General features: G+C 37.2%; 1 protein-coding gene across 1 annotated transcript in view; it reads left to right on the top strand.

Moving 5' to 3' along the window:
• The window catches only part of LOC308337996 (junction-mediating and -regulatory protein), a 36,032-nt gene extending 21,237 nt beyond the window's left edge, over window positions 1-14,795 (top strand). Inside the window, exons 5-8 of the mRNA XM_080831549.1 lie at window positions 5,770-5,865; window positions 7,574-8,171; window positions 9,386-9,696; window positions 14,071-14,795. Of these exons, the coding sequence (XP_080687675.1) occupies window positions 5,770-5,865; window positions 7,574-8,171; window positions 9,386-9,693 (1,002 nt within the window). The 3' untranslated portion in view covers window positions 9,694-9,696; window positions 14,071-14,795. The remainder of the gene's footprint in view (window positions 1-5,769; window positions 5,866-7,573; window positions 8,172-9,385; window positions 9,697-14,070) is intronic.
• The last annotated feature ends 2,474 nt before the right edge of the window (window positions 14,796-17,269 follow it).

Here is a 17,269-nt window from a genome sequence, read left to right on the forward strand (position 1 = left end):
CTTGTAAAGGGTAGATAATGGGCCAGCGGAACAGGCAAATAAAATTCCTCTTATCAGGGTTGCATGGATGGCACAGTCCTTTAGCATCTGCATCAGGCTCCCTGCTCAGTGGGGATCCTGCTTCTCCCTCTCCCACTCCCCCTGCTTGTGTTCCCTCTCTCGCTATCTCTCTGTCAAATAAATGAATAAAATCGTTTTTAAAAAAAAGAATTCCTTCTATCAGCATATGCACCTGTGCTCTCAGATTGCTGTTGAGATCCTTGCTTAGACGTATTTACTTATTTTATGAAGATTTTGGCTTTGGTGAAATGCTACTACTTTGGTAGATGTAGTAACTAATTTTTTTTTTAAGATATTTGTTTATTTGACCGCACAGTCAAGGGGAGCAGCAGGCAGAGGGAATGGGAGAAGCAGGTTCACCACAGAGCAGTGGTGGCTCCTGCCCAGTGCTCCTGGCAGACGCAGTTGACAGAGCCACTCAGGTGCCCCTAATTATTTTTTTAGAATGAGTATTAAATCCTTCAGGAGTTTCTTAGGGCAAAGAAGAGTAAGAATGAGGAAACTGGTACTTGAGGGGATCTCAAAATAGATGTCATCTGCCTTATAATTTCTGTCTAATATGAGCTTTGGGTGGAATGCTAAGTGTGGGAGAATGAGCCCACTAGCCATCTCCTTATCTTTAACATGCATAACTGTAGTAAATGGCAAGTTGGCTTACATTAAAATAAATCATTGTTTTTCAAAGTTGGTTTTAAGCCACCTTTATTTAAACCCCTTGGGTGGTTTAAAATGCACATTCCTAGATGTTAACGTTAGTGGCTCAAAAATTTCTTCTGGAAATCCTTGCAAATTAAATATTTAAGACTAAGGAAGTTTATTTTATTTAAAGATTTTATTTATTTATTTGGGGGAGAGTGAGTGAGAGAGAACATAAGAGGGGAGAAAGTCAGAGAGAGAAGCAGACTACCCATGGAGCTGGGAGCCTGATGAGGGACTCCATCCCCGGACTCAGGATCATGACCTGAGCTGAAGGCAGTCGCTTAACCAACTGAACCACCCAGGTGCCCCGGAAGTTTATTTTAATATTTGATAGTAAACTCTCTGAAACAGAATAAAGAAAGTGTAAAGCTACTTACTCTTTTTTAAAGCTGAGAGACATATTGAGTAAGAGAAGGAAATGGTGGTGGGGAAACAAGTCAGTTTTCCCATTAAAAAGTGCATTCTTGTTTTATTAGCCATACTCTCTTAATTGACGGGTTTCACTTCAAGAAAGTACATGCAGAATAATTTAAGCTGTAGTTTATGGAAACTGATCAGAAGTTTTAAGATTATTTTGGTTACAGTGTCTTTTTAAAAACCATTTTTTGGCAGTTTTTTTTTTTTAAATTGAGATGTAACATTATGTAAATTTAAGATATAGCATATTGAGTTGATAACATTCCTTTTGCAGTATGATTGCCATTGCTGACATCTCTGTGGCATCACATAATTACAGTCCCTTGTTGTGTTGAACAGTTAAGGTGTAGTCTCTTAGCTAGTTTGGTGCTCATAATAGGGTTTTTTTTTTTCCTAACAGAGGATATTTTAAAATTGAAGTGTAGTTACGTTAGTTTTGGGTGTACAACATACTGATAAGACAGTTCCATATATCATGCTATCCTTTCCACAAGTACAGTTACCCCCGTCACCACACAGCACTGTCACAGTACCACTGACTATATTCCCTGTGCCGTACCTTTTATCCGCATTAGTTAGTCATTCCGTAACTGAAAGCCGGTACCTTCCATTGCCCTCCACGCCCTTTTCCCATCTGCCCACCTCCCTCCCATCTGGAAACCACAAGTTTGTTCTTTGTTGCTGATGGCTCTGTTTCTGCCTTTTTTGTTTGCTCGTTCATTTTGTTTTTTAAATGCCACATATAAGTGAAGTCGTACAGTATTTGTCTGACTTACTTCATTTAGCATAATATCCCCTAGGTCCATCCATGTTGTTACAGATGGCAAGATAATCATTCTTTTTATGGCTGAGTAATATTCCATTGTACATATCCATCTCCATCTACTCATCTTTCAATGGACACTTTGGTCACTTACATATTTTGGCTATTGTGAATAATGCTATAACAAACGTGGGGGTGCATATATCTTTTTAAATTACTATTATCGTAGTCTTTGGATGAATACCCAAAAGTGGAATTACTATATCGTAGGAGATATATAGATATATGTTTTAAATTTTTTATTCATTATATGAGAGAGAGACAGAGAGAGCACAAGCAGGCAGAGAAGCAGGCAGGGGGAGAGGGAGAAGCAGGCTTTCTGCTGAGTAGGGAGCCCGACATGGGGCTCAATCCCAGGACCTGGAGATCACAACCTGAGCCGAAGGCTGATGCTTAACCATCTGAGTCACCCAGGCGCCTCAGGATATTTATATTTTTAGTTTCTTTGAGGAACCTCCATACTGTTGTCTACAGTGGCTGCACCACTTTACCCTCCCACCAACAGTGCACAAGGCTTCCTTTTGTCCGTATCCTCGCCAACACTTGTTATTTCTTGTCTTTTTCGTTCTAGCCGTTCTGACAGGTGTAAGGTGATATGTCATTATAGTTTTGATTTGCATTTCCCCAATGAGTAGTGATGTTGAGTGTTTTTTCATGAGTCTTTTGGCCATTTGCATATCTTTGGGAAAAAATCCCATTTTTTAGCAGATTATTATTATTATTTAAGAACAGATTATTATTATTATTATTATTATTATTATTATTATTATTATTTTCTTTGGTATTGAGTTGTATAAGTTCTTTATATGTTTTGGATTTTAACTCCTTACCAGACATATCATTTGCAGGTATCTTCCATTCAGCAGGTTGCCTTTTCGTTCTGTTAATGGTTTCCTTCACTGTGCCAAAGTTTTTTATATTGGTATAGTCCCAGTATTTGACTTTTGCTTTTGTTTCCTTTGCGTGAGGAGACCTATCTAAAAAAAAGTTGCTAAGGCTGTTGTCCAAGAGCTGCCTGTGCTCTCTTCTGGGAGTTTTCCTCTTTTTCACCACCTCTACTTCCAGCAGGTTCCGTTTCTCCCTTGGTACTTGACAACTAAACCTCTGGGTCTATTTAACATGCCTGTTCTTTGTCACCACCACTTACACATCCCTGCTGCTTTTCTAGGGCTTAATATAGGGCCTGACTGACAGGTAATTGACAAGTGTCTGATGGAAGAATGGAATTTCTTTATCTTCAGCTGCTTTCCCCCTAACATATTACTCTCTTAGATGGTATTTTAACATGCTATCCTTCTTTATTTTCTGATCTTAAAAAGTTTCCTTGTCTTAATATTTTCTGATTTTGTCTTATCTATAAGCAAGGTGAGTTTTTTCCTGAATAATTGAGTATCTTGATATGTGTATAAATTTTGATTTTTTTTTAAGATTTTATTCATTTATTTGACAGAGATCACAAGTAGTTAGAGAGGCAGGCAGGGGGGTGGGGGAAGCAGGCTCCCTGCTGAGCAGCGAGCCCTATGTAAGGCTTGATCCCAGGACCCTGGGATCATGACCTGAGCCAAAGTCAGAGGCCCTAACCCACTGAGCCATCCAGGCGCCCCTAGATTTTGATTTTAAAAAGCATATTCTAAACTCCTTTTCTTTACTGCTACTTTAAAAATTCTTATTATAAGCAATTTTAAAATTAGTGGCTTGCAAAAATGCTTCTCAACCATTCTTATACATTTTTAAAAACCTTACTGTGTTTATAAAAAGACATGTGATTTTATGAAAGATTAAAGCAATACAGAAAAAAATTATGAAGAAAAAACCGCTAAAATAGATGATCACAACTCCTCTTCCTGAGGTTATTTTGTTTCATCTTAGAGTTAGATTTCATTGAGTTGCCATTTCAGGAAGGTTTCATAGTTACCATATATTCTGTGTTCTGGCATGTTTTTTGGGTGCTTGTCCATTTCCTAAGAGACAATTTGTCTAGGTCATACTGTCATATTTTCTCTCTATTAAAATTGTGTAGACACTGTTACACTTTCTTGTAGCTTTGAATGTTGCAGTGTGAGGCCTGAGGTCTCCCCTCCTTCCACCCATCCTCCATGAGACTTGATTTTTCTGTTCAGATACTCATAAGTATTATGAGTTCTTGTTGGTTTTGGAAGTCTAGTAACTTTACCAGGTGATGATTGTAGGTCAGGGTTTCCTGAAACCCTTTCACTTTCAGCCTGAAGATTCAAGTTACCCTTTGGATTTCAGTGTAATCATCCAAGACAAATGAAGCAGTAACTGTAGAAATGGTCCAGGGAAAAGCTGGTGGAAAGGAAAAGAAGTAATAGAGTAAGGGAATAATGGAAGATTGACTTTGAAAAGGACAAATGAAGAGAGACAAGTTAGTGACACACTGGAGACCACTGTCCTCTTCACATGGAATTAACTGATCTTGTAGGAGGTATTTCCAGGTTTTTAAAACAAAGCAGGAAATAAAGTCATAGCCTATTTGCAAAGCTTAAAATGCCTTTTCATTTAATACTTGTTCTGTGAAATGAGATTTAATTAGATAACCTTTAGGTGATTCAGCAAAATAAGGAATTTTTTTTTTAATTTCAGTATCATTAACAACAGTATTCTGTTTGTTTCAGGTGTACAATGTAATCGTTTAACAATTCTTTACATTACTCAGTGCATATCATGATAAGTGTACTGTTGATTCCCATCACTTCTTTTACCCATTCCTCCCACCCACATCCCCTCTGGCAACAATCTGTTTGTTCGCTATAGTTATGAATCTGTTCCTTGGTTTGTCTCTCTTTTTTCCTTTGCTCATTTGTTTCTTAATTTCCACATGTGAGTGAAATCATATGGTATTTGTCTTTCTCTGGCTTATTTAACTTAGCATTATACTCCCTAGGTCCATCCATGTTGTTGCACATGGCAAGTTTTCATTATTTTTATGGCTGAGCAATATTCTGTTTTATATATGCCAAAGCGGCTTTATTCATTTCTCCATAGATGGGCACTTGGGCTGCTTCCATAATTTGGCTATGGTAAATAATGCTGCAATAAACACAGGGATGCATATATATTTCCCAATTAGTGTTTCCATATTCTTTAAGTAAACACCTAGTAGTGAAATTACTGGATCATAAGGTAATTCTGTTTTTAATTTTTTGAGGAGTCTCCATATACCAAACATACAAACTGTTTTCCACAGTTACTACCAGTTAGCATTAACATAGGGAAACTTCTAAATTTCTCTGCAGATAACTCCCAACTTCAAGGTGTGATATTAAACCAAATGATTCATGTATAATTCAAGAAATACTTTTTTTTCCTAACTGCTGGTTATATTGGTATCTAAATTATTGGCCAGGTGGTTGCTGATTTTATTTATTTTTATTTTTAAGGTAACTATTTGATTTTGCAGAATAGAGCAGCTATAAGTATTTTATACTTAAATTGTCTAAGCCAGAAACTCAAAATGGAACATTTTTTGGTCTAGAGAAGATTTTGGTTTTACTTTTCAGAGTAAACATCTTTAATTGTGGGTAAATGCAAAAAAAGAAATGGTATTGTTTTGTCAGCATATCACTGTGAATTTTAAAACTATGATTTCTGTTAAAAATTGGTAGTTTCATTCCATGAAACACTTTGTTTAATGAATCATTCTTTGAGTTACCCATTTTACTTATTGAGAGGTATTCCCCCCTCCCCCCAGTTAATAACAAAAATGAACAGGACACGTCATAATGAAATTACTGTTAATTTTTTATCAGAAGAGAGAAAAATTACATGATGAAGAAGAAAGAAAAAGTGCTTGGGTTAGCCAGGAGAGACAGAGAACACTGGATAGACTTCGAACTTTTAAACAGGTAATAAAAGTATGATCAGTTTATTGTTTTTCATTTTTTTTAAACAGCTACATATACACTCCTATTGGAAGATTATGAGAAAAACTTAGTTTTTCCTTTATAATTTAGAAAATATAATTATTGGGGGATGGGTTAATGGGGTGATGGACAATAAGGAGGACACTTGTTGTTATGAGCACTATTATATGCAACTGATGAATCACAATTCTACCCTAAAAATGATAATACACTCTTTGTTAACAAGCTTGAATTTGAATAAAACCAAAAAAAGACAGTTACTATAGGGGTACCTGGGTGGCTAGGTTGGTTAAGTGTCTGACTCTTGATTTTCTCTCAGGTCATGATTTCAGGATTGAGAGATCAAGCCCCACGTCCATCTCTGCGCTTGGCAGAGTGTACTCGAGATTCTCCACCCCCTCTCTCCTCTCAAATAAACAAAATAACAAAATATTAAAATAATTTTTTAAAATTAATGTGTGATTACAGGACTACCTTTCTCCCATTCATTTGTGTAGGTGTTAAAGATTTATCATTTGAGAGGGAGAATGAGTGGGGGCAGGGGCAGAAGGAGAAGGAGAGAGAGTCTTAGGCAGTGAGCGTGGAGTCTGACACAGGGCTCGATTTCACAACCCTGAGATCATGACCTGAACTGAAACCAAGAGTCAGTCATGTAAGTGACTGTGCCACCCAAGCACCCCATACCTTTCTTCCATTTGTGTACAGCATTAATAACCTCGTGGTGTTGGCCTATCATTTCAGTAGTATAAAAGGATCATCACAGCCTTTGGCAAACCCGGATTTTTGTTGTTTTATAAAATTAATTAGTTCACAACTGACTATCCATTTCAGGCATCAACTTGTTATTAATAGCACATACAGTAGCCTATGGTAACAATCTATGGAAATGACCCTGGCAGAATTAGAGAGTGGATCAGCTTACATGAGAAATGGTTTGGCAGTTCTCTTGCCAGGCTAACCCAGGACCCTGGATGCCAGTAGCACAGCGGCCAAACATTTCCTTGGAGCTGTGTTGAAGCTGAATGGTTCTAGTTATGTAAGTGCTCAGGAGTCTAACTTCCTATTTGTGCTGACAAGGATAAACCTTGTGTTAAGTAAATGTTGTTCACCAAATCCATTAATGCTAGGTTTTGCTACAGTAAAAGATAGAATAAGAGTTCTGTATGTTAGTACTTAAAATTGTATTCCCTCTTCTTCCATCATAAAAATGTACATACTGTTTTGAGAGTTTTCTTAATACCAGGAAACATTTAAAAAAATGAAAAATTAATGTTTTGAACTGTAAGCTTGTGAAAATACATTTAAGAAGCTAATAGTTTCATAGCTTTCTATATACCAATATAATTTATGTTTTGTATTTTTATCTTGCTATTTTGCCATTTAAATTACTAATTTCAGTCATTAAAAATCTTTAAATCCTCTAATAATTCTGAACGGTTGGCTTCTTAAGTGGGTAAGAGGGGATAGGGCCTCGATAAAGGAGTTGATAAGCAAATAGAGCTCAGTGATAATTGTCGAAAGGTATTATGCTTTGGTATTCTAGTCTTCTGTTTAACTTTTTAAAAGCACTTTCCCTGAAAAATCACAAAAGCTTCAAAATAACATCTTGCATCAGAAGGAGAAAATAGCCATTTGTTCATAAATTGTTTTACTGTAATTTGACCAGTTATAATAACTTCTGATTTTTTAGAGGTACCCTGGCCAAGTCATACTTAAATCAACCAGATTGCGACTGGCTCATGCCAGAAGAAGAAGCACAGCCAGTCCTGTGCCCTGTGAGGACCAGTGTGACCCTCTGCCAGGAGTGCTCCAGCCAGAAGAGAAAAGTGAAAAGGTGGAGGAAGGAAGAGGGAAGCTTGGGTCATCACAGAAAACAGAAGCCCAAAGCCTCTCACAACTTGAAGATACTTCATTAGCACAACTTGAAGCCACTTCATTACCTCTCAGTGGTGTTACCTCTGAACTGCCACCCACTGTATCTCTTCCAGTTTTGAATAATATTGACCTCGAACCAGGTTCTGTTACCACAGCTCCACTCCCCCCACCCCTTCCCCCAACACCACCTCCCCCACCCCCACCTCCCCCTCCCCCCCCACCACCCCCTCTGCCTGTTGCTAAGGACAGCTCCCTAGAGATACTGGAGAAAGGTCTGCCTAGAACAGAGGGGAATGAGAAGAGGATCCCGAAGTCTGCGAGTGCACCCTCAGCACATCTCTTTGACAGCAGCCAGCTGGTCAGTGCCAGGAAGAAGCTGAAAAAGACTGCTGAAGGTTTACAGAGGAGAAGAGGTAAGTTAAACAGACATGTTCATATTCGTGTGTTGAATAAGTTAAGACATAATCAAAGGACCTTATATTTCATAGCACCCTACAGAGCTTAAAACATTTTATTTTTGGACATTATTCGATAGTAAAGAGGTTTGCACAGTCACAGCTTGGCACAAATTCTCCCAGTCCGCATCAGCAAATGTGTACAGACACAGAAATGTGTACCTTCTTGAGCTCTTAGGGATGTTCTAAAACCTATGTATTTTGAAGTGATACTTGGTCTATCTGGTAATATATAGTAAGTGGCTCCTTCTGTGTTAAAAAGAAAATCTGATTTTAAACCTAGGAAATAACGAGTAAGGTATTCACACCAGAAAATGTAAGCTAGCTGGGCAGGACTGTCTCACTAGGATGACGTTGGCAGGACCATGTAACATTTGGTCACATATTTATTGAGGGCCTTGGTATACTCTTTGTATAAAAAAGCAAGGAAGGATGGGGAATAGCATACATAATTTATTGCATGCCATATATGCCTTAATAAAACTGTTTTAATCCTGGTCCATGGTTTTCATTGGGAGGACATTATATAAAATAATTTGTATATTAAACTTTAATCTGAGAGATCATACATTAAAATATTTTTACCATAGCTGGAGTAGAATTTTATATGTAAAACAGCTTGATGGAAAAAACAGAAGTCACTGTAGTCAGGGTACCTGGTTGGCTCAGTCAGTAAAGCATGCAACTCTTGATCCTTAGGGGCATGAGTTCAAGCCCCACATGGGGGATAGAGTTTATTTAATAATAATAATATAAAAATCTCTTGAAAAAAATTTAAAAATCACCATAGTGAATCAAAACTTAGTTCTTTAAAATTACATTTGTAACTCAATTGCTGTCTGAATTTAGATTGAGCTGTTGCATTATGGAAATCCTTTGGGAGTCTCACCCATTATATTCCCAAAGACCACCTTCCAGCTCCCAATCTGCTTGCTTCTCTTACATGGGAAATAATAGAGATAATAACTTGGAATTGGAGTCTGGGTGTTGTGGCTTTGTTTGTTTAAACAAGCATAATTGGGATCCCATCTGTTTCTGGGAAACCTTCAGTTCACACTTCATGGTCTGTGTTGTTTTCAGTGTCCTTGGCTAGCACAGTCCTAAAGTCTAGAGGTTGCTAGTTGGACTGTAATTATGATCCTAACTGTAATTATTCTCTTTCATTTGTAAAGTGAGCTCACCCATGGATGAGGTGCTAGCTTCCTTGAAGCGTGGTAGTTTTCATCTGAAAAAGGTTGAACAGCGAACTCTGCCTCCTTTTCCTGATGAAGATGATAGTAATAATATCTTGGCACAAATCAGGAAAGGGGTAAAATTGAAGAAGGTACAGAAGGAAGTGCTGAGAGAATCCTTCACACTTCTGCCTGACACAGACCCTCTAACACGGAGCATCCATGAAGCTCTTAGAAGAATCAAAGAAGCGTCCCCTGAGTCAGAGGATGAAGAGGAAGCTTTGCCTTGCACAGATTGGGAAAACTAACAGGTAAATGGTCTTATTTTCTTTTTGTAGCATTCAGTAATACAGCTTTTATATTAAATGGTGAGGTCTGTTCTATTTTATTCATGAGGTTTATTATTATACAGCTCAGTTATAGCATGGACCATAGATTTATGAACTTTAGGTTTTGTGTAGTTTCTAGGAACTTACAGTAAAATACTTTTCAAAGATGCTGTTACATAAATGCTGTGTTTATATCCTCGTTAAAAATTTCTACAATAGGAGTGCCTGGGTGGCTTACTCTGTTAAGTGTCTGCCTCTGGCCCAGTTCATGATCCCAGGACATTTTTGGCGGGGTGGCGGTGGGGGGGGTGGGTCCTCTGCTCAGTGGGAAGCCTGCTTCTCCCTCTGTTCTTTACCTTGCTTGTTTTCTCTTGTTCATTCACACTCTCTCTCAAATAAATAAATAAAATCTTTAAAAAAATAAGATTTCTACAGTATAGCTATAGCCCAAATAAAGAGGACAGTCTTATTCCAGTAAAGTGACAGTCTTACTTATTTTAAAAACAGAGAAGGCAGGATGCCTGGGTGACTCAGTTGGTTATGCATCTGCCTTCGCCTCAGGTCATTATCCCAGGGTCCTGGCATTGAGCCCTGCATCAGGCTCCCTGCTCAGCGGGGAGCCTGCTTCTCCCTGTGCCTGCCGCTCTCCAGCCTGTGCTTTCTCTCTTTCTCTGACAAATAAATAAAAAACATCTTTAAAATGAATGAATGAATACATACACATAAAAGGCCTTTTCTGACCAAAGTATTTCAGGTACAAACTTATGTATATTGAATTTTGATGTCTTCTTAGCTGCCTACAAAGGAATTTTCTAAGATCAGTTTAAAAAATTATTGCACTGTCTGATTATTTAGCTTTCTAAGCTTATAAAATGAAGATTTATCATTTTAAGACCTATCATAGTTACTGCATGATGCAGATAAAATTGCAGCTAATACAGTAAATACCTAATAAATGTATGCATGTCTTATTGAGTACCCCTGTGGGTACTGGTAACACATTTGGGGTTCTCCTAAAGTAATAGAGTTTTTACTTGAACACATTTTAGTAAGCTAATTATATAGTTCTGTGGCACAAATTATGCTAAATATAGAGTCAGTAAAGATAGAACCTAACAGTAGTCCTAACTGAAATGTAACTTCTGCAAACTGTAATGCAAATATGCACATATATTCTTTTAAGTATCTTATGCTCTCTTGACTGACTGTGTTTCTGTGGGCTTTACAACATTCACCATGGGGGCAGTGATTCATAGCCCTGGAAAGGAAGTAGGTGAAGGAATAATAAACTTAACTTGTTATCGAAGTGATTCTGAAATATGCCTGATCATAAGAACTACCTGGGAGCTTATTAAAAATGCAGATTCTTGGCTGTCACTCCCATGGACTCTGACTGAATAGATCTGATGTACATGTAGGCATACATCTGGATTTTGAAGACTTAATACAAAAAAAGGTAAATTATGTCATTAATTTCTTTATATTACTAACATATTGAAAGATACTGTTTGGGATATGTCAAATAAAATACTACCAAAAGCAATTTTACCTGCTCCTTCTGGACATGGTTCCATCAGGAAAATGTAGTTGTTCTTCTGCTATGCTCCCATCCCTACCTCTCCCCATCAGTGTCTGCACTGATCAGTAGGTTTAACAAAAAAGGTCATGAAAAATCGCATTCCCCTCAATAAGTGGTTGTATATTACCTTTTTTTAGTGTGCTGCAGCCAGCATTCAGTAGTAGCACCACTATCCTGCCTTGGGTATTGGGCTGTTAGTATCCCTCTATCCTCTATTTATAGAGGCCCTAAGTATCACTGTGTAGGACCCAGCGTTTTTGGATCCCACATTAATTTCAGACCATTTGTGTTTAGACCTGTGTACACTGCTTTGTAGAAGTCACACATCTACTCAATGTGTGACTATGTCTAGGAATTCAGGGTGTCTAACTGGGTATTTGTAGATTTTCTACCACTTCACAGTGCTTGTTAGCTGCCTATCCCCTTGTCTCTTGCTTGGAGCTTCTCAGTGAGCTGCTCCTATGCCTAAAACTACCATCATAGGCACTGATTAGTTAACCGCACAGTTGGGCCTTTAAGAAATGAGTGTTTTCGTCTTTTGATTACAGCTGCTGTCCACAATAGCCCAGGTGGGGTACATGGCCCATCAGCAGTTGCTCAGACCAGCCCCTCATCTCCATTTGTTTTTGCCCTTCCCACCAGATCCTGCCCAGCATGTAGATATGGCAGCAGCATTTCATATGTTCAAGTGCTTGGGTGGTTATTTTTAGCTTTTGGCTGCTAATTTACCCTTAGAGTCGATGTTAAGAATATATCCACAATGAATACCATTTTGAAAATTGCCCAAAATATTTTTTTTTGGCTGATTATTACTTATGGCTGGTTTATGTATTATAATGTTGAGAGAAACAGTGACATACTCTCAGAAAACACATGAGCTCAGATATCTGCAAAATTACTTAGGAAAAAACAATGTATCCTATACCAGAAGCAAAACATATTCTAGTTGTAATCCCCACCAATTTGAGCAGGCAGTGATAAAGGAGCTATTTTCACTGCCTTGTATGGAGTCTTGGCAAATTGTTTAGAAAGACTAAACTTTTAGATGCTCGTCTACAGATGGCTAAAAGTCTATAATTTGTATTTCCTGTTAAAAATCCGTTTCTTGAAGTTTTTAAATCATTAATTGGCTCTTCAGGGAAAAAAATTTCTCAAAACTTCTTGAAATAAAAAATGAGTATCTCCGGTTCTGCCTTGTACAGCTTGCTTTAAAACTCTTCTCAGTAGGGCGCCCAGGTGGCTCAGTTAGTGAAGCCTCTGCCTTTGGCCCAGGTCATGATCTCAGGTTGGGGTCTGGGGATTGAGCCCTGAGTCAGGCTCCCAGGGCTTGGTGGGGAGCCTGCTTCTCCCTTTCCCTCTGCCCCTCTACTCTGCTTGTGCGTATTCTCACTCTCTCTCAAATAAATAAAATCTTTCAAAAAAATAAAATAAAATTCATCTCAGCAATAGCTGTAGGTAATAGTGTCCTTGAAGGAAATTTCTATATAAGGAAATACAATTATATAGGCTTTATATTGAGTTTCTAATTAGTTTTCTGCAGGTTCCTCCTTTAAGAAGTAACTGTAACACTGTCTGATAGAACTACAATACAATCCACAGATACAATGTAAACAGTTCTCATAGTCACATTGAAAAGGTAAAAGGAAACATATGAAATTGATTTCAGTAATTCTTTATTTTATATGATGGATCCAAAAATAGTATATTTCAACATGCTATCAATATAAAAAATTAATGATGTAGTTTACTTTTTTTTAACGAGTCTTCAAAATCCAGTTTGTATTTTACACTTGATACTAGTAGCACACCTCAGTTTGGATGCTAAGTATTCAGTGGTTAAAGTTGAAATGTCCTAGCAGAACAGTAAAATGATATTTAATGGAGACATATTTTATACAGCTTCAGATTTTAATTTAAATTAAAAATTCATTTTCTCATAGTGCCACATTTCAAATGCTCCACAACCACATGTAGCTATAGTGTTAGATAATGCAGAACTCTAATAAAATAAGCTAGGACTTGATTTATGTGCGTGTTCCTTTTTATCTAACAAGGAACTTTTTCATGTAAGTGCTTCTGTGCTATGTGTAAGCCATAGATCTCGAGCACAACTATACTGAAAACATCTCTTTAAAGATCGGTACTAAACCTGTCCTCCAAATGTCATTATAACAAAAACTCAATTTCTAGTGAATTTTTAAAGTATCATTTAATGCTTAATATACTGGAAGTTTATGAGGCTGATATTTTAGACTGTATTTGGTCCTTTTTATTGTATAGTTCTGACAAAGTGTTAGAGTAAAAGGAATAAAAGTGAATCTAGGGGCACCTGGGTGGCTCAGTAGGTTAAAGCCTCTGCCTTCGGCTCAGGTCATGATCCCGGGGTCCTGGGATCGAGCCCCGCATCGGGCTCTCTGCTCAGCGGGGAGCCTGCTTCCCTTCCTCTCTCTGCTGCCTCTCTGTCTACTTGTGGTCTCTGTCTGTCAAATAAATAAAATCTTTAAAAAAAAATTTTTTTTTTAAAAAGTGAATCTAATGACCTTTGAAGTGTTCAAAGTTGTATTCTAATTATTTTGTTTTCATTTTTATTGCTTTTACAAATGACATGTCTCTTACAAATGTAAGAAAAATCAGTGTCAGGTACGGCAAAAGTTGTGCAGGAACACATATGTGTTTACAACAACATGTTACATTTAACATGGCATATTTTTAAAAGACCACACTGTCTTTAATAAGTCAGTATTTTTTAATACACTATTTTTTTAATTTGTGAACAGGTGACTCAACAGAAAGAAAAAAAGCACCTACAGTTGAAGATCAAAGATTTGTTTTTGGAAAACAAAAGTTTAATGTGTGATTTCCCCAACTGGATTCCACAAGATGCAAAGTGTGTTGGCTCAGTGGTATGAAAAAAATGGAAGCACAATTGGCAAGTTACCGCTTTTCCAGTCAGTCCAGTATTTGGTGGGTAACATGAGTTTTAGATGTGCAGCGCTCCTGATGCAATGAAGAAAAGGCCTTCCAGAGATGCCTGGTTTTTTAAGCACCTTCCCCTCCTGTCCACCCATGTTCATCCTTGTAGTGGCCAGTCAAGCTAGGGGTCGCTCTGAGTTGGAAAAACACTGGGTTGACAGAGATCTACTGTGAGCTGTATCGGGACTGCTTTGAAATCCATCTTTAAGTGCACTGAATAGTCCTCTGCTTGAAAACACAGAGCTTCTTCTATATCAGCTTGTATAAATAGTGCGACACTCTGAAAAAGAAGTTTATCATGATAGCTATAGGACAGGAATTGGAAAGAATCAGATGGAAATGCATTGAAAATTTCCACATTACTCATCTCCAAAGGAATTTTCATAAAGATGTTCAACATCTGAAAAGATACATAACCATGGAGATACACTTAATGTGTTTACCACAACATGATACATTAAACATGCATATTTTTAAAAGACCACATACTCACTTTGTAAGGTTTTGAAGTAAAAATTTCCATGCTTTTAAATAGCTCTTCATAATTGTGAATTTATAATAGTTTGAATTTCATGTGCAGCTTTGTTTATGAAAAGCAATACTTTGTAACTTGATAATTCAGATTATTTTTAGTCCTTTTGTTTGAACGATTGCTTGATGAGTGTAATTCAACGTGACTTTCCTATTGAGAATCAGAAATGAGGATTCAGTAATAGGGATGCAGATCTCGTCTGTTTAACATGCACCATTTAAGTTTTTCTTTTTATGCTCCACAGTGAAGTGCACTCTACAGATATGCAGAAAGTAGACAGGCAGAAAAGCCTCCTTGGCTGGCATTTCACTATCTTCACATGTTTTGAGTGGAACTTGGGGAGAGGACCTTTGTTATTGTCAGTAGACCTTTTAAAACATATGTATGTAGTTTTAGGTGCTGATTTTGCTATAAGGAGTCCTGATGGACGCATTTATATGAATGGAGCCATTATGAATTCTCAGCAGGAGTGTTGTGGGCTTGAATGAAGGTAGATATGTTGGACCCAGTCTACAGTATTCTGTAGAGTGTAATTCTGCATCAGACAGATTTTGGCCTTTATATGAAGGGAGTTAAGTAAGGACTGATGTACCAAAAAGAACTTTATTTCTTCTGAGGCATTTCTCTGTCCTAGACCCAGAAAGCAGTCCCAGAGTAAAAGCCCTCCAATGTATATGAATTGGTTTTTCAGAAGAGAGAAAAAAATGCTTACACCTTTGTCACTTTAAGATATATTTCCTTTAAAATAATTATGGAGAAAAATTTCTGTTTATTGACGAGAGTAGGAACTTTTGCACAGTTTTTTTCACAATACATTAGTTTCCTTCTTGTGTTATTCCTGTATCTTATCTTGGAAGATTAAAATATATATATGATATAAAGACTCAATCTTTATCCCACAGTGGGAGAGGTGGATGAGGAATTTTCTTCATTTCCTTCAGTAAAACATTGAAGAGTGCTTTTCAACCAAAAGAATGATTAGTTTGATTAATATAATTTGGTGAAAAAAAATGTTTAAACAAATTTACAAACCTTAAAAAAATCATGTATCAATTTTAAGCCTTTGGATGCTTATAAATAAGTTTTTTCATTCATTGATATTTAGAAAAATACAGGAGAACTTAACATTTTAACAGCAAAAGCACTAGAACTTTTATCTGTTAGGAATTTGCTCCCCAGTTAGTGTTAGAGCTGGGATTCCATCAGAAGACAGGCTCACTTATAAATGGGTACTGTGATTTGTCTTCCAGAACCATATTCTAGTAAGTCTCCAGTACTCTGGAGGGGGTACAGACACTTGTGAATCCTTTAGTGGTGCATCTGAAACTCTGCGTACATCCACTGTGGCACTTCATGAAGATTATCTCTCTTGAAGATGATAAGTAGGTTAAAGCAAAGCCTCGTTAACAACCAGCTCTGCTTATCCTCTGCTAAATAAACTTTCTCTACCACACCTATTTTCCATCCTTAAGATTCAGATTCCTGCTTCCACAGAATTACAAGTTACTGCAGATCATCCACCTTGGGAGTTCTCACAGTGTTTAAATTTCAAATACCTACATTCCACTTGTCCAAGATGAGATTACCAGTTGAATCCTCAAGTTAATTTTTTTTCCTCATGTTAATTTTAAAGCAGTTTTGGAACCCAGCAATTTTATAAGCATAAATTCCCACCACCACCCTGCCCTTAAAAAAGGAGTGTCTTTGCCCTTAATATTAAATTTTAATATATTTAATTAGGATGGTATTTATGGATGACCACATGTTTTAAGTTCCAAACTTGCCCACATACTATTTATATGGTTTAAAATATTTGAGAGTTTTATCTCAATGTGTCCTTTCTGTCAAAAGAATCCACAAACAGCTGCTTGCTTCTGCCAAATCCCTTTAGAAGTCCGTTTACCAATCTAGTCCTCGACAATAATATATTTTAAATAGGGAAACAAATAGGTAACTTGAGGATATTTTAAGGTTAAGGTTACTGCTCACTTGAATGCCATTTTTAAATTGTTCTCCCACTTACAGTCACAGTGCTGTGTATATAACTAGTGTGGTACTTAGAGGAAAGGTATTCCTAATCTCAGATCTGGGTGGTACTATGATGTAGCTTTGTGACGAAACACCTGGCTAAAGAAGATTTTTAAAAGATGAGCAGTTACCTTCCTTACCTGATGTATGTCTTAGAGGTTTTGAGTTTATGAGCGGCCTAAGAACAATCATTCCCTAGTTGTTCATTTTAACAAATTTAGATGCAATTATAAATGATGTTGATCAGGTGTAGTAGTTAACGCAGTGGGAATGTGGGATTTTCCTCATTGTGTGAAACCACAGGGAATTTTCAGCACTTTGCTTTACTCTGTAAAAAGGGGGCAAAAATCCTTGTTTCTACAAAGCTGAACTGTACAGCAGTTTTTGGTAACATATGGCATGACCACTTTGCCATAAAATGTGTTAAATTCTGAGGCATACTT

The sequence above is a fragment of the Martes martes genome, assembly GCF_963455335.1.
Source record: "Martes martes genome assembly, contig: scaffold_291, whole genome shotgun sequence".
Lineage (NCBI taxonomy): Eukaryota > Metazoa > Chordata > Mammalia > Carnivora > Mustelidae > Martes > Martes martes.